Source organism: Dipodomys spectabilis, unplaced genomic scaffold, assembly GCF_019054845.1.
Source record: "Dipodomys spectabilis isolate Male_0828 unplaced genomic scaffold, ASM1905484v1 ptg000264l, whole genome shotgun sequence".
Classification (NCBI taxonomy): domain Eukaryota; kingdom Metazoa; phylum Chordata; class Mammalia; order Rodentia; family Heteromyidae; genus Dipodomys; species Dipodomys spectabilis.
Window position 1 is genome coordinate 1,106,135 of NW_024870941.1, and position 21,776 is coordinate 1,127,910.

At 43.6% G+C, this 21,776-nt stretch overlaps 1 protein-coding gene and 1 pseudogene across 8 annotated transcripts in view; one reads left to right on the top strand and one right to left on the bottom strand.

Annotated features, from left to right (window-relative positions):
* Positions 1-475: 475 nt before the first annotated feature.
* On the top strand, positions 476-1,457 carry LOC122125350 (annotated as a pseudogene).
* Positions 1,458-12,036: 10,579 nt separating this feature from the next.
* Positions 12,037-21,776, bottom strand: part of Cyrib (CYFIP related Rac1 interactor B) — a 114,281-nt gene continuing 104,541 nt past the window's right edge. For all 8 annotated transcript variants that reach the window (XM_042699923.1, XM_042699922.1, XM_042699921.1 and 5 more), the window contains 7 exons: positions 21,154-21,290; positions 20,194-20,271; positions 17,665-17,781; positions 16,819-16,898; positions 16,538-16,664; positions 15,071-15,141; positions 12,037-12,774 (listed from right to left, as the gene is read on the bottom strand). In XM_042699923.1, coding sequence (XP_042555857.1) covers positions 12,711-12,774; positions 15,071-15,141; positions 16,538-16,664; positions 16,819-16,898; positions 17,665-17,781; positions 20,194-20,271; positions 21,154-21,290 — 674 coding nt within the window. In that variant the 3' untranslated portion in view covers positions 12,037-12,710. The remainder of the gene's footprint in view (positions 12,775-15,070; positions 15,142-16,537; positions 16,665-16,818; positions 16,899-17,664; positions 17,782-20,193; positions 20,272-21,153; positions 21,291-21,776) is intronic.

The following is a 21,776-nucleotide window of genomic DNA, read 5'->3' on the forward strand; positions in this document are numbered from 1 at the left end:
AGGAATATACTCTTCAAAGCAAGGAGAAAGTTCTTTTTTTTATTTTATTTTATTGTAAAGATGCTGTAGAGAGGGGTTACAGTTACATGAGTAAGATAATAAGTACATTTCTTGTCAAACATTGTTACCACCTCCTTTGTTCTTACAAATTTTATAAATTAACAGTTTCTTTTGTGAGCTTGAGCTCAGGGTCTGAGAACTGTCTCTGAACTTCTGTGCTCAACACTAGCACTCTACCACTTGAGCCGCAGTTCCACTTCTGGCTTTTTTTTTTTGGAGGGAGGGGTTAATTGGAGATAACCCTCTCATGAGCTTTCCCTGCTGGGCTGGCTTCAAACCATGATCCTCAGATCTCAGTCTCCTAAGTGGCTAGGATTACAGATACGAGCCACTGGCTTATAAATGAAGGCTTTTAAGAAAACCAAAGAGGAAAACTGGAGTTGGAAGCCTGAGAGGAAAGACGCAGCTACCACACTGCTCAGGTATTTCTGTTCCTCTTTTCTCTTCCCTGATCGTCACTCGAAGTTACTCAGCCAGCCAGCCCATAGAAACATGACCACCAACAAAAGTCCCTTGCATCCCTACTGGCCTCGGAACCTGAAGCTTGACAACTTTGTGCCTAATGACATTCCCACCTGGCACATCCTAGCTGGCCTGTTCTCTGTCTCTGGAGCCCTAGTTTTGACCACATGGCTGTTATCCAGTCGTACTTCAGTTGCCCCACTGGGAACTTGGCGGAAACTGTCCTTGTGCTGGTTTGCAGTATGTGCATTCATTCACTTGGTGATTGAGGGGTGGTTCAGTTTCTACGATAAGACTCTTCTTAGAGATCAAGCCTTCTTATCCCAACTCTGGAAAGAGTATTCCAAGGGAGACAGCTGTTACATCATTTGGGACAACTTTATCATCTGTATGGAGACCATCACAGCTAGCATGTGACCACTCAGCCTGTGGGTAGTGATTGCCTTTCTCTGCCAACAACCAGTTCGTTATGTTCTACAGCTCGTGGTGTCTCTGGGCCAGATCTATGGAGATGTTCTGACTTCCTGACTGAGTATGGAGATGAATTCCAGCATTCAGAGATGGGCCACCCAGTCTATTTCTGGTTTTATTTTGTCTTCGTGAATAGCTTATGGCTGGTAATACCTGGAATCCTCATGCTCGATTCTGTGAAGCAGCTTACTCATGCTCAGAGTATGCTGGACTCCAGAGTCACAAAAGCCAAGAGGAAGTTAAACTAACGACCAGTGGACTGAGCTGGAGGACTTCCTGAAGACACACTCTTCATTTGCCAGAAGAAGCTAAACCTGATCTCACATGTGGAGGAACAAAGCGAACTGATCTCTCATATTCAGGCCAGTAACCAGAAAAATAAGGGCTGTATTGGAGGTATTGTCAGGGGCAATTGGGAAAAAGAAATTTTACAACCAGTTAATAAAAGCTCTTCAATCTAAAAAAAGAAAGGAAGGAAAGAAAGAAAGAAAGAAAGAAAGAAAGAAAGAAAGAAAGAAAGAAAGAAAGAAAGAAAGAAAGAAAGAAAGAAAGAAAGAAAGAAAGAAAGAAAGAAAGAAAGAAAGAAAGAAAGAAAGAAAACCAAAGAGCCATGGAACTCCTCCCTTACTTTCAAGGAGAAACTAGTCTTATTTTGTAACTTTCTGCTTGTCTTTACCCAGTCTTCTCTATCAAATGAATGAAATCTTTCCAGAACTGGAGGGAGAGAGACAGATGTCCAGCAAGGTAACTGAGGACTGAGCCAAAGGCCTGACTCTTCTCTCCAGTTCACCTGCCTGACGTCGCACTCAACTCTCCACCACCGGTAACTCCCTCATCCCTCCTCCTCCTCCCACACACTGTCTCTGACAGACAGCTCATTCACTTCCTCCCTGAGCCTCGGTCGCGCTCCAGTCCAAATCCTCCCAGAGAGCACTGGCGGCAGGGGTGTGGTTACTCTCCCTGGTGCTGAGGCTCCGTTACCAGTCATTGCAGTGCTCCAGGTGCTCCAGCTTCTGGGGTGCAGTACCTAAGAGTGCAGCAAAAGAACCCTAAAGAATAGGAAGATAGATTTGAAAGAGCAATTTCTTAGCAAAGCAAAGCTCACCTGCAGACATGAGATTGGTGATTCCGGTCAAAACCGACCCCATGAACACCGTCAGGATTGGGGTTTTACAATTCCATTAGGTGACGTTGTTAAGTGACATGCATCCCCAGGCTTGGTCCTTGCAGCCTTCCCCAAATGGTCTGGTGACTGTGTGGTCACTTCCTGGGTGTGGGAAGATGCACACTTGCACGTTTGACCCTCTCTGCTCTCCCCCTTGGACCAGCACCCTCAAAGTGCTTGTCCCGACTTTGCTATGGGAAGTGGGGTCCGTAAGAATCACATAGGATTGTCATGCCAAATGTTGGCCAGGCTAGGAGCCATGGAGGGCTTTAGAATGGAATCTTTAAAAAATGTTTTATTAGTAGAGATGATATGATTATATACTTAAAAGACCCCCAAAAGCTCAGCCAGAAACTTTTAGATCTGATCAACACTTTCAGCAGCATAAATATTCAAAACCTCTAGCCCTCCTTTTCGAGACACTGAACAAGAATGGGTTAAGGTAGTCATCGTTAGCATCCTGGTAGCATTATTCAGTAGTTAATGAATTTAACCTCTGTCTAGATGGCTTTTGCTACGGACACTTGGATCTCAGCCACCTGACATCTGCCAACTTTCCTGGGAGGAGGGAGAGGTGCGTTCCCCTCAACTTCCCAGTGTCCAGAGTGTCTCCCAGGCTCCATTTGCTGTGATGTCAATGTCAGTGACTTCAACATTGTGTCTGCATGTTCCTTCGTTATATACAAGGAGTTGAGTTAAGGTATGGGGGTTTTCATTGTGCTATTTCCATACGTGGCTACAATGTACCCTGCCCAATGAACCCCCTCCGCCACAGCTCCTCAGCACTCCGTCACCTTCTTAGAACATTTTCAACATGTTCCAATGCAGTCTTGGACGTTACCTCGTTCTAGCTCCTGCCTCCCTAGCTACCTGTGCTAACAGTACTCGTACTACACAGTCTTGTTTACTAGACCATTTCTATTCTGTTCCTCTTGAAAACTTAACGCTGTTCTTGTTCCAGTCTCTGACCTGAGCACATTTCTTTACCTATATCTGAAATTACCCAGAAAGTTGGCAGGACTGGGAGAAGATGTATAAGGGCAGAATATCAGAGCAGGGGACAATTCCAGACATTGAGGGTAGGAAGAAGCTGACTGAGCATTAGGGAAATATCAAGGAAAACATTTGATCACCAGGTGCTGGATTCAGCTGCACTCCCTGCAGAGATTGGGTAGGAAGAAACAGGGAGCCAGAGATCTCCTTCAATGAGAGACTCGCGCAGCCACTGTGGAAAGCTGACACACTTAGCCAGAGAAGGCTGCAGGTGCCAGGCGCAGGACTGCAGCAGAAAGAGCCCCACTTCTCCTAACTTAGCAACTTCTCCACCCAGCTTGTCTGGTCACCTCCGATGACAATAAACACCTTTCAAGAAGGCGAGTCCCAGAGCCGGGCAAGGCTTCTGCCCAGGGAGCCTAAGTTGTTTATAGGAGGCTTAGACCCACTTCTTGGCCCCTCAACCATCACAGCAAATGGAGCCTGGGAGACACTCTGGACGCTGGGAAGTTGAGGGGAACGCACCTCTCCCTCCTCCCCTCCTCCCAGGAAAGTTGGCAGATGTCAGCAGAACTCCCACACACCATCTGCACAGACACTGTGCGTTGGCAGCTAAAAGGTGCCGGGCTCATGCTGACGGGGAAGGGCTTGTCATCCTGGGGCTGTTCTAACTGAAAAATTGTCTCTACGTTCTGGTTGGTGTTGATGCCAGAGGACAGATTTCATACAGGTTTCCTGGAAAACATGGCCACCCATCCAATCCTCAAAGGATGTGCAGGAGGTCATGTTCTATGGCATCCTATTTATACTTGGGGATAGAAGGACTCTGTGGTGAGGATCCCACAGCTGCCTTCGGCTCATTGTGCTATGAAGAGGGATGTTTAGGAGATTGGGCTACCAAGATGCATGGGGGAAGGAGGAGGTTCTGGGAACTATGGTCCTGAGCCCAATGGTCAGAACAAAATAGTACACCTCGCTTGCTGGAGAAGGTAGAGAGCCTGAAGTCTAGCCTCCAGTTATCACCTACAGACACAGAAATCACCAGTGAATTTACATGACAGTGATGAACTACTGTTGTTATCATTATGAACAAGAACACCTGTTCATAACCATTTGGACGATCTTGGTAGCATCATCCTAAATATGAGGTGAAAGTAGACTCAAGAAATCTATAGCCCCAAGTCTAGGCCTCACATACTTCACCTCTTTGAACTCCTAATGGATGGGGAAAATGGGAGAGTCATGAGGTTGGCTATGGAACCTCTGAATTTGCTATACACCACCTTTCCAAAGCCCTTCAATTATCATGACCTTCCACCGCACCCCCATCCTTCTCTCCACGGTGTGAAAACTCAACCACGTGATACAATCCAGACTGAGGTAGGCCTCGAAAGTGATCATCCACTGTTCAGCCATGTATCATAAAGAGATGGATCATTCCAGCCTCCAATTTCTGGATTCCACCCTCTGGACCATCACATTATTCGGCTTCCTGGAGACATCCTAAAGAGCAGGATGAGAGGAAGAGACACCGCAAGAGCCTTAGCTTCCTGGAAACATTAGGCTGGCTTGCCTGAGGGAGAAAAGGCAATGGAACATCTGGGCAAGGCCCCTTCTCTCAAGCCACGGCTACAGGGGTGATGGCCACACTTTATTTACACAGCTTGCTTATGTCTCTCTTGGTTGCCCCTTTCCTCCCCGAAGCCATGTCTACTCTGTCCCTTCCTGACCTCATCTCTCCTGCCTTTAATGTCTCATCCACACAGGTCAGTGGGAAAGACCTTGCATAAAAAGCAGTTACACTTCTCTTTCCTCTTCCTGCTGGAGAGATCTCTCGTCCCTCATTTTCTCCCTTCCTCTTCACAATGTCCCAGTTTGTGTTCTCAACTCCTACAATTATCTCCAGCATTTCTCTCTTTTCTCCTCAGGTATTTGAGCAGTTTCACCTGTCCTGGGCAGGGCACAGGGTGCCCAGGGATTCCTCGCCTGCTGCCTTCACACAAGGTGCAGATTCTCCGATCTGCTTCCTCCTGGCTTGGCGATGCACCCTGCCCTGCTGTGTGGCTGTCCTTCTTTACCTCCCTGAAGGAAAGCTCTGCAGGGACACCAGGCCAGGCCATGCCCCTGGCTGGACCTATGATTATTAGAGTAAATTAGACTTTGCCAGAAAGACCACACAGACCTCCAGGTACAAAGAACAAAGAAAAGATTTATTGCCAGTACAGGGACAGGGCAAGGGCCCTTCTCACAAGAGAGAAGTGTAGGCTCATGTCTCAGGTAACTTTATAACCTCCCCAAAGGAGTACGCTCTCAGGTGACCCGTATGACCTGTGAGGTTTAGGGGGTCTTGATGCCTTCTATGGTTTTAGCTATCCCAAAGGAGAGCCCTCGGAGGTAAGGGGGAGGGGCTAATCATTTACTGCCTTTAGTAAATGGGCCTAGTGTTGCCTAAGGAAAGAGCATGCTAAGCTGTGGAAGAGGAGGCTATTCCCTGACTTTTTTTTTCAGTGCTAACAATCAAACCCAGAACATCAGACACCATCGGCCTGCCATCTACCGCAGAGGTCTACGCCCAATCCCCAAACATTTTATTTCCCTAATTCCATACCTCAGAAGTAACCAGTATGGACATCTTTCAGTGTTTTACACACACACATACCTCAGAGAACAAGGTGAATACAGACATATCTAAGTAAACCTACTGGTGAAAGAAGTGACAGGCGGTATTTGTGTCAGGGGATCAGTGACAGGCGGTGTGTGTGTGTGTGTCAGTGAATCAGCGACAGGCGATGAGCGTGTCAGTGAATCAGCAATAGGCAGTGTGCGTGTCAGTGAATCAGTGATAGGCAGTGTGCGTGTCAGAGGATCAGCGACAGGCGGTGTGCGTGTCAGGAAATCAGCGCTAGGCGGTGTGCGTGTCAGAGGATCAGCGACAGGCTGTGTGCGTGTCAGGGGATCAGTGCTAGGCGGTGTGCGAGTCAGGGAATCAGCGCTAGGCGGTGTGCGTGTCAGTGGATCAGCGACAGGCGGTGTGCGTGTCAGTGGATCAGCGACAGGCGGTGTGCGTGTCAGGGGATCAGCGACAGGCGGTGTGCGTGTCAGGGGATCAGCGACAGGCGGTGTGCGTGTCAGGGGATCAGGGCTAGGCGGTGTGCGTGTCAGAGGATCAGCGCTAGGCGGTGTGCGTGTCAGAGGATCAGCGCTAGGCGGTGTGCGTGTCAGTGGATCAGTGCTAGGCGGTGTGCGTGTCAGGGGATCAGCGACAGGCGGTGTGCGTGTCAGGGGATCAGCGACAGGCGGTGTGCGTGTCAGGGGATCATCGACAGGCGGTGTGCGTGTCAGGGGATCAGCGACAGGCGGTGTGCATGTCAGGGGATCAGCACTAGGTGGTGTGCGTGTCAGAGGATCAGCGCTAGGCGGTGTGCGTGTCAGTGGATCAGTAACAGGTGGTGTGCGTGTCAGAGGATCAGCGCTAGGCGGTGTGCGTGTCAGAGGATCAGCGCTAGGCGGTGTGCGTGTCAGAGGATCAGCGACAGGCAGTGTGCGTGTCAGGGAATCAGGGCTAGGCGGTGTGCATGTCAGAGGATCAGTGACAGGCGGTGTGCGTGTCAGGAAATCAGCGCTAGGTGGTGTGCGTGTCAGTGGATCAGCGACAGGCGGTGTGCGTGTCAGGGGATCAGCGACAGGCGGTGTGCGTGTCAGGGGATCAGCGACAGGCGGTGTGCGTGTCAGGGAATCAGGGCTAGGCGGTACTCCTGTCAGTAAATCATGTTCTGCAAACCTGGATCTGAAAGTGTTCAGCAAGGGAATCTTGCCGCCCTTTTTACCACAGCCTGGAGAACTCAGCCCTGGAAAGAGAAGCACTGCCACACTTGCACGGCACGTGAGCACCTTCCGGCTGGCTCAGCCTTGTGGGGTTTGAGGACACAGACTCGCTCCACGCTCTGCTGTCTTCCTCGTGTGATGCATCCAGTCAATCAGGTCTGCTTTGTGCCTGGCTCATAGGCCCAGATACCTCAGAGTGCAGTGCAGTGGGGCCACCCCCAGCAACTCAGAAGGAAGCTGTTGTTTACGCATGTCTTAAAGGTCATGAGAGCCACACATGACCTCCGGCCAGGTCAGGTTGTTGCCCTAAAGCACCCCAGCACCCACCACCATCCTTCTAAAGTGAGGAGGCCTTGAGTCTGGCCAGCCCCTTCCCTCATCCTCCTTATTCTACTGTCCACTGAAACTCTTCGTTCAGATGGACCTACTTTCTTAAAGTTCAGCAAGAATCTGTCCTTTGGCAGAGGTGAGAGAATGCACGAAGTGACCATGGAAGTCTTCTCCCCAGAGGTGCGTGCGGGTGGTTCTATCTGTCATCTGAGATACTCAGGAGGCTCTGAGACCTGAAGGATTGTTGGTCATAGTTTAAAAACAGCTCAGGCAATAAAGTCTGCAAGATTCTATCTCCAATTAACCAGCAAAAATGTTGGCCTGGAGGCATGGCTTAAATGGTGGAGTACCAATGTAAGTTAGAAAGCCAAGCAAGAGCATAGCACCCTGAGTTCAAGCCATGGTACTGGCGCATGCTCGCATGCAGACACACACACACACCCACACACCCACACACCCACACACACACACACCCCATACACACAGTGTTCTCTCTTGTGGTTTGGAAAACATATTAATAAAGTTTATCCAGTACAGTACATGTTGTCTATTTTTCAGTTCAACTTTTAAAAGTAACTTTTACCTAAAATTAGAAGTGATCATAATTTTAACCAAAAATACACTAATAAGTCAACCTCATTCTCAGTTCATCATCACCTAAGGTGGAGGAAAATACAATATGGAACAAGGCTCAGAAGCCGATAGATAGGGGGTGAGCCCTGGCTCTCTTAGCAGCTGTGTGACCTTAGGCATCTGCTACCCTCCGGAGCCTCTGATCTACAGAACAGGAACAGTCTTACCTCCATGTGTTTGCATGGAGTGCACAGGCGCCTCCTCTGCCTGTCCACGCTCTCAGGCAGGCACAGCCCGCAGCTCTTGCCAGTGGGAGGAGTGACAGTAGGATGGGGCCTGGGGAACGCAGTCATCACAGGAAGGGGGCTACAGCCAGCACACTGGTGTCCTTCCCCTGCACTGGCATCCCGGTTGCTCGTCCTCCGTGCCCCTCTCTCCTGGCCTGGCAAGGGCTCACTGGAGAAATCCTCCCACACCAGACCCACCGATGCCCCGAAGGGCAGAAGCGCTCCACTGGTGTGGGGTGGGGGGGCACCTCTGATCCTGGTAACCTCCCAGCCTTGGGAAGCTGCCTCATCCTGGCTTCCCATCACCTTCCACCTGCCCAGGAGCTCAGGCCAGAGCTAGGCCTAGACTCTGCCCACCTCCAATCAGTGGCCAGGAAGCCTGTAGTGACCGCAGCCATGGCAACCACCTGTGGTCACCTCCTGCCTCCATGACAACTGCTTAACTGGTCTCCATTTGTCTTTCCACAGTCTGTTCTGGGACGACTGCGTTCCTCCTTGGCTGAGCTCTAATGCTGTAGACAGCTGGTCCATCTCTACCTAGGGAAGAAGGCTGTGATCTGACCCGACCTCCTGTCCGCCTAGCCCCACCAGCCTCCAGTGCCTCTGGTACAGTGCTTTCCATGCTGTGGGCTGCTCTCCCAGACTCCTCTCTGCCAACACCTGCGTCCCTTCCTTCCTGTCTTGGCTTGCATGTTTTAACAAGATGGACCCTTGTCCACCCTGTTAAACTGACTCTCAGGCCACCTGAACTGCAGAGAACTCGAGAGTGGTACTAAGCAGTACAGCAAACAGATGACCCGGCTTCTTACTGGACCGCAATCTAGCAGGCAGGGGAAGCAAGTGCTAAATAAAAATCACACACACACTCTGTCAATTCTAACTGTGATGGCTGTTACTCAAGAGACAGCCTCAGGTCGGGAGCCTCAGCGCCTCATGCCCTAGGACTCTGCTGTTGTTCAGCAAACTGGTAAGACATGCCTCAAGCAGCAGTGTTGCCTAGGGGAAGCTCAAGGCCGAGTTCAAACCCCAGTACCACTTCCTCTACCCAAAACAGTAACAGATAGTGGTTGCTTTGTGCAACTTAAAATGCCAAATAATCAGTGGAAAAGGCAATGGTGGCTCTTATCTGGCTGATCCTCAGGAGGCTGAGGCCTTCAATTCAAAACCAGCCCAGGGAAGAAAAGTCCCAGAGTCCCTATCTCCAATTAACTTATGAAAATGCTAGACTTGAAGGCATAATGCAAGTGGTAGAGCACCAGCTGTGAGTGACCATGCTGGATGACAGCAGGACACCCTGAATTGAAGAAGCCCCAGAACAAGCAAAAACAGGATACCTGCCATTACACAGCCCGCACCAAGGTTAACTCTGCATGTGAAAACCCGACCACAGGACATGCCCTCTACAAGGCACTGCGATCTGAAGCCTGCTTGTCAGCAGCAGGGGCCAACCTCACAACCACGCCATTTTATAGAAGCAAAGCAAAGCTTTGGTGACACTGAGCGGCTCGCAGGAGCCACATGCTAGAGAGTGGGACCAACAATGCTAGATTATCTGTTTCTACCCTTTGTTTTACTAAAGAAAGGAAAACAGAGTTCTAGACAAGTGGTGAGGCTTGGGTCTTGAGACTCTTCAACCACACAACTTTATGACTCATCTCAGCCTCTGGGACTGGAACCCATGTCTCAAGTGGTCGAGTGTCTGTCTAGCAAGCACAGAGCTATAAGTTCAATGCCTCGTACCACCAAAAAGTATGAATTAAAAAACAGGGCCTGGAAGAGATTATTTTACTAGAAATTCTGGAAAAGAGATACACTGACTAGAGATGTTTCAAAAAAAAAAAAGCCCCAAGGTGGTAAAAGGAAGTCATCTGGAGCAGGCAAGGCAGACAGTGCGCACTAACCCTGGCCCTTGTTTTGGATGAGCCTGTACCCAACCCTGCATGCCTTCACACAGAGAGGGCAGACACTGGAGCAGATCTGGGTCAGATCTGGCAGAGAGCAGGTGTCTATTTGAATGGCAAACATTAGGCCTGAAGTGCAGCCTAGCTCCTATCACAGCACTGTCCATCTATATATGGTCTCTGTCACAGCTAAACTCTACCACTAAATGAGAGTAGCCATAAATAATATAGGAACAAGTAAGGGTATGTGCAATAAAACTTTATTTATGAACACTGAAATTTGAATTTCATATACTTTTTTCATGCTGCAAAATATTTTCTCAACCTTTTTAAAAAACATTTGCTTTTTCTTTTGAATTTTTTTTCAACCTTTTAAAAATCATTCTTATAGTTCACAGGCTGCATAGAAACGAATGGTGGTGATTGCCCACAGGCTGGTGTGCTGACCTCTGGGCTCTAATTAGCGATGAGATTCTCCATTTACTCTTCAACATGCAGAGCATGAACTGGTGTCACCTTGATAGGTCATGGCAGTATTTCTACATCTACTTCAGTAAAATTGCGTTGATTGGTATTCATTCACTCTACTCAATCACTCACTTGGCACCTATTCAGAGTTGGGTACTGTGCAAGGTCCTTCCTTGGGACACTGAAAACCAAGACCTGGCTCTACACTCAAGTTCTCACACAATCTCAGTATCTAGCATCAGGAAAGTGCAGTTAAACACCAGGGGTGCTTTATTATAAGACTAAGACAGCTATATTAGATTCTTAGAGGTGCTGTAACAAAGTACCACAAACTAGGAGGCTAAAACAATGGAAATTTGTCAGCATCCTAGATGATCAAAGTCTGAATGAAACATCAGCAGGGCTGGTTGTTCTGGAGGCAGCTGCTATAGCCCAGCAGTTTTTGATGACTCTTGGCATAGAAAATTACAAGCCTTTGCCTCCATCCTCTTGGGACCTCTGCTGTCTGTTTTCCCTTATAAAAACTTGGCATCCAAGATTTTGTCATCTCTAGTTCCTTAATTTCTCTTATGTAAGTCTTTTACCAAGGGAACTAATATTTACATGTGCCAGATAAATCTATCATCCTTTGGGGGCCACTATGCAGCTCACTACTTGCAGAAGACGCTTAGAAGACAGGACCAATGTTATCCAGAAAGCCGATCCTTGAAAGCTAAGAGGTGGTGTTGGTCAGATGGAGATGAGAGAGAAGGAGAAGTCAGGTTTAGGTTTAGCCAGACCACAGTTATGAGACGACACCACATGGAACAATCTGTAAACAGCAAGTAACTGAGCGTGGCTGGAGAACAGAGTGTGAAGTAGGAGAGTGAGCAGGAGGCCAGAGAAGTGAGCAGGGATCTGATGGTGAAGGACTGCTTGTGCCAGCTATGGCATCATTCATCCAGGTCTTGATGGAAGCTTCTGTGATTTTCTTTCATGCAAGCCACTTTAATTGTAACTCCAGTCACTAAACCACTAGCATGGTTGAGTTAGCTTCTCCTAACCATGAAATTGAGATTTCATGATTTAGTTTTTATGATCTTAAAACTAAAAACATCTTAGTTTTCTATGAGGAGCGAGATTATACCCTGGGAAGTCTCACAAGCACTCCCTCTTCTCCGAGGCCAAGGGCAGCTTTTCCTGCACATCATTTGCTTCACATTGCTGCCACCTTTTCACTCCTGAATGAGAATCAAGCGGGTGTGGTTTTCCTTCTATTACTACTTCCATACAAGAATACATCAGAACAGGAGTCAAGTTCATAACACGATCACTGGTCTTACTACACAAAGCAAAGTATTAAAAGCAATTATGTACATAGACAAAGAAGAAATATACAACTGAAAAGACCCACCTATCCCCTAGAAGGAAAAAACATGTGATGTGTATTTGCATTCCGTAAAAATATACACGAGGAAAACTTCAGAAGCCTAAAACAAAACCTCAGTAAACCAAGCCACACTTAGAAAAAGGAAAGCTGATTTTTATTTTATCAACAGCCATTCTTTAAACATGAACATGCATACGTAATATTCTACGCACACATCACAGTTTTTAACGTTAGTTAATAAAGGTTAAACACACAACATACATCCTTACCAAAAAGTTAAAATGCAAACTTAAAACTTTAAACAAAAGTCTAATTTAAAAAAAGTTTGTGTTGGGTACCATTTGTACAACACAGTTAATTTAAACATTTTCATTTTGGCTGCACATGGAAAAAGCGGCAGTAGAAAATAAAGTCATTGAGGGATTTTAAATAGCAGAATAGGCAGTTTTGCCATGCAGGAGAAGCAATATTAAATATTAGTTTTCAAAAAAAATCCACATTTAAAAATATTTAGTTCAAGTCACAGAATTTTTCTCAGTAGAGACCCCAATGCAATGCATAATTAGCTGCCTTAGATGGCCTGGTGAAGGGACGATGCCCTTCAGAGTATAACTTTACCGATTTTGGCACAGAAAAGAAGTTGTAAGAACAAGAACATGATTTTTAAAAAAGTGGGAGGAGGAACAGAGGAAAGAAATCAAAGCAAGAATAAATGAGATAGTAATTGCAATCACTAAAAAGCTGTGCATTCTCAGTCACTGCAGAGCACTGTCCTCCGTCTGCACCAGGCGCTCACTCCTCAACTGTTATTGCAGCATAGATTTAATTTGCTTGGAGGTAGTCTCATCATTCAAATGTTTTGTTGTGTACCTAAAGGGAAAAAAAAGATTCCTTTTACGAAATTAAAACAGTCTGCATAGCATTTTATAGTGATGACAGGATGAGGCTGGGCAAATCTTCTCACCCCATTATGCGTGGCTGAGGTTAAAGAGCCAGAAGAGCTGTCCTCTCCCACCTCCACTGCACAGCCTGTCATACCTCATGCCACACCCTGTTTGCTCTCACATAAACAATCAGCTGTCTCTCATTCAAGAAAAATAGCTGTTCTGGGGCTGGGAAGGGGGCTCAGTGGTAGAGCACTTGCCCTCGCATGCATGAGGCCCTGGGTTCGATTTCTCAGCACCCCATAAGCAAAAAGAAAAAGCTGGGAGTGGCGCTGTGGCTCAAGTGGTAGAGCGCTAGCCTTGAGCTGAAGAGCTGAGAGACAGCGCCCAGGCCCAGAGTTCAGGCCCCACGACTGGACCAAAAAAAATAAATAAATAAAAAAGAAAAGAAAAGAAAAATAGCTGTTCTATCACAAAGGTGGGCAAGTTACAGTCACAGGGCAAATCCAACCCAACAGCTGATCTGTGAATTACACTTTTATACTTTGGATAACTGGGGGCAGGGGACAGAATCAAAATAACAGTAGTATTTGGTGATGAAATGGAAGTGAAAAGCTTTGTGTTTACACACAGAAGTGGTATGAAAACCTACAAAGCCACTCATTTGTGCATCCTTTATGTTTCTGCTGCTTGTCTCAACGGCAGTTAAGTCGCAGCATCCTCATGAAGTCACTAAGAACGAAGACAGCTCAAGACTTGTTTTTACAGCAAGATTTTACTTTATAATTACCACCCTATATGTGGGAGAAAAAACATACTAAAACCAACAGGTGACTTTGCCTTGGTTGTGCTTTTCCTTCCTTTCCCTCAGCAAAGACTCCAGTTGTAGCAGAGTTTACACCGTCCTCCCCCTCTACCCCGGCCCTCCTTCGCTTTAATTAAAGAAAAGGGACAGAACCACCCTTCAACACTAAAGAACAATACAATATTATAAGATCCTAAAGTAATTTTTGAGAATATCTCCCTCAAGGTAAACTGGAACTAAACCTGGAAGTTCAGTTACCTCCACACTTAACAATACATTTGCTGCCACAGGCAGGCTTTGGAAAGTCTGACCCTTCGGGAAGAAGAGCACTTGGAAGAAAAATCTGGTTGACTGAGACACAAGGAATGTCCAGTAAACAATCAAAGAGAAAGTCTGATAATACCCTACTGGTAAAAGACAACACAGTTTGCACTGTAAAAATCACAAGAAGATAATTCTAAATACCAGGCTTATGGCTACAACAGACTATAAGCTAAGTTCATTTAATATCATTTAGATTTCCATCAAGGTGATGACTGATTATGCAGCACCTTTCATAATAAAGTATTTGAAGGTGCCACTTATGACATAAGCATCACTATGTAAGCAAATACTTCTGTGCTCATACCATTTTTGTGTTTTAAGTCTCAAACAATCAGGAAAACACGACCTTGCAGGTCATGACCATGCTTACTACACCAAGTAAATTTCTGTGACAAGACATTACAAAGTACTGAGACTTTCATTCAAAAACATTCCAGCATTTTCAGGACCCTTAGTAATTAAACCAAGTAAGACTAACCAAAAAAAGAAAAAAAAAGAACAAAGAAACAAACAAAACAAATAATGAGTGATCAACTGACTTTCATTATATAAAATACACAAGTGCCACAGATTGGTATTGATACAAACAGAAATGTAGTAACAGTACAGTACAAGTTAGGAAACATTTTGTAAGATACTACTATAAAGAGCCACAGCTATCTACATGTGAAAGAGAAACTTCTAGCAGGCTGTATATCGAAGTATTCATAGTCACTTATCTCAATAGAGTGAGATTACTTCCGTTTTTTTTCTTTAAATTCTCCAGCATTTTCTGAATTCTACTTACAATCAGTACCTGTTTGTTTTACTAAGACAAAGTACAAGCAATCCTTGCTTCAAAGGGGCAAAAAGAAAGCCAAAATCTTGGATCAAAAACAAAACTTCATGTTCAAGTGTATATATGCTGATCCTAAATTTTAAAAAAGGAAAGATAAAGTTGCTGTTCTCATATCTTCACTATAAAACATTATAGCAACTAACTGAAAGCTGTATTACCTTTATGTGAGCAAGCTGAAACCTTCCCAATTCAGCTCGAACATCTATCTTCATATTCTTGGGTGCTGCCACATTTTGAAACATTTTCTTCACACATACACACCATGTCTTTCCTTACCTATTTCTTTTATATGTAAGTACTTGTGCAGATACACACCTGAGAGCATTTAGAAGACCTTCTACACTATTAGGAGGTTGGTCCTTAAGAACTTTGATACAACCTTTCATCTAAGGAGAAAAGAAAACAGAAAAAGTAAAATACTTGCTTTTTATGTTTATTTTCTTTTCCTTTTTTGGGGATGGGGGACAGTACAAGGTTTGAACTTGAGGCCCTACCCTTGCTAGGCAAACACTCTACCACTTAAGCCATGTCTAATTATTCCTTTTCAAAATAGGAAAACTTAAATCCGAACCACATTACAGAATTTGGGAGATTATATACTTCAATTGTCAAATTATTCATTCTTACATGAGGGAAATTTAAAAAAGAAACACAAACCTACCAAGTGCTATTAGTTTCAGTGTATCAGTTAAGTCAAACTTTTGGAGAATCAGTCAACCAAAAGTATATCCCCACTGATGGAGAAAAAGGGGGTTGAGAAGTAAAAGGGAACATGGAAGGCCAGGATAATTATCTGGGGAGGCAGCGGTCCACGTGTCAGAAAAAGTGAAGAATGAGGGTAGGTTACTGTGAGAAAGCACAGCAGAGCAGAAAGAACACAGGCTCTGGAAGCCAGAGACACATGGGTTAAACCTCCCATGGGACCACTCGTAATTCTAACACTCAATTTTCCACGATGCAGATGTTCTGTTAGTGAAAGGTAGTGGTAGTATCAACACCCTAGCATTGCCACAGGAACCCTGGAGAACAAGATAATAATATAGTAAGTGTTAACTGTTCTTTTTGTGTAACACACATGCTCATGAAAGCACAGACTGGCAAGAAATCTGTAATTGAGATGCAAAATGCTGAGGACTACACTTTCAGGGATCATTTCTATTACTAGAGAAATCTTACTGATTGTGTAAAATGCCAAAATGCTACAAGCCAGAAGGAGAACTGGAAGACAGTTCTCATCAAATACTAATTCGAATCTGAAATGTTAAATGTGAGAGGACGATGAGACAAACTACAAAATAGGAAATCCAGAAAGCTACGTCATTTCTAGTAGAAACTTCCAGAGAGACAAGTAAAAATCTGGTTATAGTCCCAAATTACTATGAGTTAGTAGGGCAGAGGAAATATGGAAGACTAGTACGGATATTTTGTAAGTAACTTTAGAATAAACCTTTTCTTTGAAGTGGCACTGGCCAAAGGAATTAAAGAAATAAATAGACATTTTATTTCATTTATTTACATTGCCAAGCATGCAGAAATAGAAGGTGCTCACAATGAGCTGGTCTACGGACAGTACAATTATCCCTCTATTTAACTCCACCCATACACTAGCCACCATTAACAAGACAGCAAAGAAGATGAAAATCTCCCACTATCACAGATGATACAGATCAGAGTTCTTGAGAATTCAGAGAATTCAGCCTACTAGGTCTTTGACTAAAACAAAAGCCTACTGATTTTCATGTTAAGAAAATGGTTTGGAATTATGTAAAACATGTAACTTACATCAATTTTAGACGTTTTGGCAAATGCTCCCACAGGGTGTACATGGTCATAGAGTATGATGACACCCACCATTACCCTCAAGCAGAATGACACTGTCTCTTCATTTGTAAATCTGCTTCTGTATTCCCTGGAGGGCAAAAACATGTGGATGGATGAAGTACATCAAGGCTTTAATGAGCTGACTCCACTTTTCTGATACTGAGACATGTTCATAGCCGGGTATGCTTTTGTAATATTATCTCACCAGTACTGTGAGGTGAAAAAGATCAGCAAATACTCACGGTGTTTCCAGCATGACTCGACACACACTAGCCATGGTGCTCAAACAGTCTGTGGTATTTTCTATTGGTAAATTTTTATTCTGCAAGTATATGAAGAACAAAAAAGGAAAAATTATTTTAGAATAATTTAAACAAAAAATTACAGCTTTATAATCTGTCTCTTCTAATTTCCCAAATATGCCCTAGATTTAGGCTTTGTTCTAAGCAAGCTCTGGAGATAAAGCTATGTAAAACCACCAGTTTGAGAGCGAGCACCATCATGCAGATATAGGTCACAGGTATGATGCCTCGATTTGGATTTCCCCTAAGGGTACTGGAAAACTGCTAAAAACTTTTTAAACAGAAGATAGAACTTAACTGTGTCTTAAGACTATATGGCTGTTCCATGGAGAGAAAGCCACAGTGGAGCAAGAGTGTAAGAACCACCGGGGACACAAATACCCAGAAAAAGTGGTCATATCTCCATAGGCAGCAAAAGGTGTTAACTGTTCAGATCTGTGGTCCCTTTCAGAGGGAGTCAATGAGACTTCAATAGAGTAGATTTAGGGAGTGAAGACAGAGTTTAAAATGATAACCTCTAAGTTTCCTGCTTGTACAATGGTATTGCAAAGGACTGGAGAAAAAGGCAAGATGAAAAAGACAATCAAGGGGTTCAGTTAGGCCACTTTATCACTATGGCACTGACAGTACCTCAGGGAGAGACAGCAAACAGGTGAACAGATGCACACATAGGGCTCTTGGAGAAAAGCCAATATTCAGTTTGGATATGATATATAAAGACAGGTGTGCTGGACTCAGCAGTGGAAGAGTATCCATGCAAAGAATCACTTCCTAAGCAATACTTACCTCTGATACAAATTTTGTTGTAGCATCACTTAAAGTTTTCAGCATTGGGGTTGCCTCAGCATAAAACAAAGACATTCGATTTGCCAACTCATTATTTACTTCATTTTCTCCTTCTGCCTGTGCAGAAAGTAAAAGCATATGCTGTTAGCCCATGAATTATTAAATGTGGAAACATCTACAAAAGGACCAAGATAGAGAAAGAGCCTACCACACTAATGTTTATTCATCTAGAAAATACCCTTAAACAGACCCTTTATATGCACATAATAGTAAAATATTTCTTAAAAACAAGCTTGCAAATGACAAAAAGCAATTTTTAAAATTGGATTCACATGGAAATATTCAAATTGTATTAGGGAATTAAAATCTTGCTGGGTGCTGGTGGCTCACACCTGCAATCCTAGCTACTCAGGAGGCTGAGATCTGAGATCTGAGGATCGAGGTTCAAAGCCAGCCCGGGCAGGAAAGTCTTGAGACTTTTATGTCCAGTAAACCACTAGAAACCCAGAAGTGGCGCTGTGGCTCAAGCGGTAGAGCACTCGCCTTGAGCTGAAGAGTGCAAGGACACCCCCAAGCCCAGAGTTCAAGCCCTATGACCGACAAAATTTAAAAAAAAAAAATCTTGAGGGACTCTCACTGTATAAGAAATGGTTAGAACAGGAAGATGCTTCTGAAACTACTTGTCCCTCATGGTGAACACATAAGTATCCACATAATATTGCAATAAAATGCTAACAGATAATGGCAGAAAAAAGGGAATAAGGAAAATATTAATAAGCTAGACTGGAAGACACTATGAGGACTATGGAAGAATTAGATTGGCATAGGCGATGATGACAGGTATTCGTACCTGGTGAAGTGGGAGGAGAGTCTCTTTCAAAAAACTTAGTACATTTCAGCATTTTCAGTGCAGTAAGGGCCATCAGCTTAAGTAGAAGCTGGAGTCAGATTGTAGAGCACCTGATATGCTAGCTTACATTCCTATTTTCTTTCCAAATTTAACGTTGTAAGATAGGAACAGTATGTCCTATTTCTAAAGAAAACGGATCCTGATAGTAGTTAGAAAATAAGTGATGCTGCTGCTTCAATGGCCAGAGGGATTGGGAATTGGGCTCTTTGCTGGAATAGAAACAGTGAGAGAGGAAAGGGAACACTGGAAAAAACTGTGAGAGAAACTTTACTTGAAGACCATTGGCTCTACCTTTAACTGTGAAGGATGAAGAACAGTACAAAGATATCCTTAATGTCCTTGGCCTCAGAGTGATGGTAAAAATGACTACATAGTTCAAGTCTAGGTGTTCTATTTTAAGTTTATATAATGGGCATTAAAGAGATAGGCAATATGGTTCACTTCCACACTGGGAACTGGTCTACATAAAACCAAACTGATGCAAATAATCTATTTCATAGAAATCTTTTATCTCCAATCCTGTGCCTGTAGCACAGTCACTTCATAAGTATTTTTTAAATAAGTAAGTAAATGGTTTCTTGGGAATTTTTAAAATCTGTTGCTACTTATCACTCCTTTGAAAGTTCAAGTATTTCTCTAATAAACTATTTATTTGGAGCTTGGTTGATTTTTTAGGTTTCTCTATTTTTCGCACTAGTTAATACAATGCACGCTCTCAAACCACACAGAGAAAACAGTATTTTCTTCATATCTAAGGTTTACTTATAGTATTTAATTCCTCAGAGGTAGGAAAATGTACTAAAAAGCTTAAGAAGAGGATGACAAACACAGATGTACTAACAATCCATGCCCTTCATCTTCCCTCTTGCCAACACTATACTTTATCTTATTCTAAGTCACTTTCTTTCCAGAATTTATTGGTTCTAAGAATGTGGGGACCAGGAAGTGGCACTGCTGCTCAAGTGATAGAGCACTAGCCTTGAGCTGAAGAGCTGAGAGACATCAGTCCCAGAGTTCAAGCCCCACGACCAAAAAAAAAAAAATTATCTTATTTGGGGCTGGGAAGGTGGCTCAGTGGTAGAGTGCTTGCCTTGCATGCATGAGGTCCTGGGTTCAACACCACATAAGCAAAAAGAAAAAAGCCGGGAGTGGCGCTGTGGCTCAAGTGGTAGAGCGCTAGCCTTGAGCTGAGGAGCTGAAGAACTGAAGGACAGCACCCAGGTCCAGAGTTCATACCCCATGACCAACCAAAAAAACCACAAAACAAAACAAAGACTGTGGAGACCAAAAAAACCCTTCATCATTAATCACTGCTCAAAAAATTCTGTATAGTGAAAATGAGAGAACACAAAGTAAGTTACAATATGTAATGTTGCACAGACAAAAAGCAATTTTATTGCAGTAATCATGGTAATTAAAGACTGAAAAGGAAAACAGACAAACACCCTCCTAGTTTACTACAGTTTGTGCTCCTGTCCCACAGCTGTCGCTGTCTATAATTATTACCTGTAACACTAACTTTAACATCTGAATAAATGGGGGGGAACGAAAGCAGAAAAGGAAGGAACATACTGACTCAAATTAGCCTTACCACCAAGTAATACAGAGCATTAACTTACTGGAACATTATTAATCCTCATACGACTCAAAGTTCTTCTGTAGTAGCTGAAATCGTTCTGTATGGCAGGATTTGTCATCTAAAGAAGGCATTTAGAAAAGAACTTTATATACCAACTGCTAATGTAAAAAATTCAATGAAAAGCCTACTAGTTTCTCTTAGTAAGGAACATTTTGGATTCTGCAGTATTGTTTTAAGAACTAAACTCCTATCACCCATGAAGGCCTACAACGCTGAACTCAAGTCCTTACTGAACATATTAAACTACACAGATTGTTTTTCAGTTGTGGGCAGTATTCTTCCTTCTTCTTTACAATAATTTCAGGACACATACGAAATAGCTCATTTATCAAAAACAGAAAATCAAGATTATCAAACAAATCCAGGCAGGAATGTGGAGGCATTTGTTTTTAATAAATGTACATGTGGTCAATGGGGCAATCCTCAAGTATGCTAAGATTTTTTATATATAAATCATTTTTGCCCAAAGTATTAATACATAATGTGTAACAGTTGTCTGGGATATATTCATGAGAGGTCAGTTAGGAAATCCAGCACATACATTTTATAGCAAAGGTACCCAAGGTCCTGAAATTGAGACCACCCAAGGTCTCATAATTCATTACCGTGCCAGAGCATCAAACAATGAGAGAATAAGAAAGAGAAAAGAGGAGAAAGTGGTAAAGGACGAGGAATCATAAAACACCTGAATAGAAAAGAATATTCCAAAAAAAGCTCAATATCTGTTTCAGTGATTTTAAAAATAAGTACTGCATATTGGGTGATTTGCTATTTGCCATATGTCAAAGATGTGCCTGCCATCTTTCCAAATTTTTCCATTTTTATTGAAGTCCATGATATATCACCTAATCATATTTATACAAAGTCTACAGGCTTTTCCTGCTAATACTCCTTGAAAATCACGATTTTCCTAACAATTAGGGCCAACAGAAAATTGCACCTTGAGTTCATCAAAGCGGAGTGTGAAATGAAGAATCTCTGCAAACTGTTTGGCAAGAGCCTGCTCTCGCTCAAGATGCTGGGTAGGGGAATATGGCGTACTGGTCAGCGCCCCCAGAAGGCCTCGTAAGGCCGCTTCTAATAGGAAAAAGAGAAAAACGTTAAGTTGCTTGTATTTTGCTGGCATTTGTTTATTAAAACATGAATAATCCATACATGTTATAATTTTGGACCCCCGAAATTAAGGTCTCTTAATTCCATTTATAAACTGTAAATGCAGATTCACTAATAATGTAGAATGTAAATATGAATTAAGCACCAGGGCTAAAGGGCAAATGCAATTACTTCCATCATTTCATGCACTGAGAAATTTGGTTTAGTGAACTATATTTACTGTTAGTGACAGCTTCTTCAGGGGCATTGAGGCCACTTAGTCAAATATACTCAGGCTATGAGTGAATTACCAATTTTCATACTCTGAATATGCTATCTACTTACTGCTTTTTCTTAGCTATTAAGATGAATAAAATATATGATTTAGTAAGCTTTCTACCTATCTCAGAACCACAATAAAAACATTACTCAGGCAGATAAGTTGCAATAACTCTACTATTATTATTATTT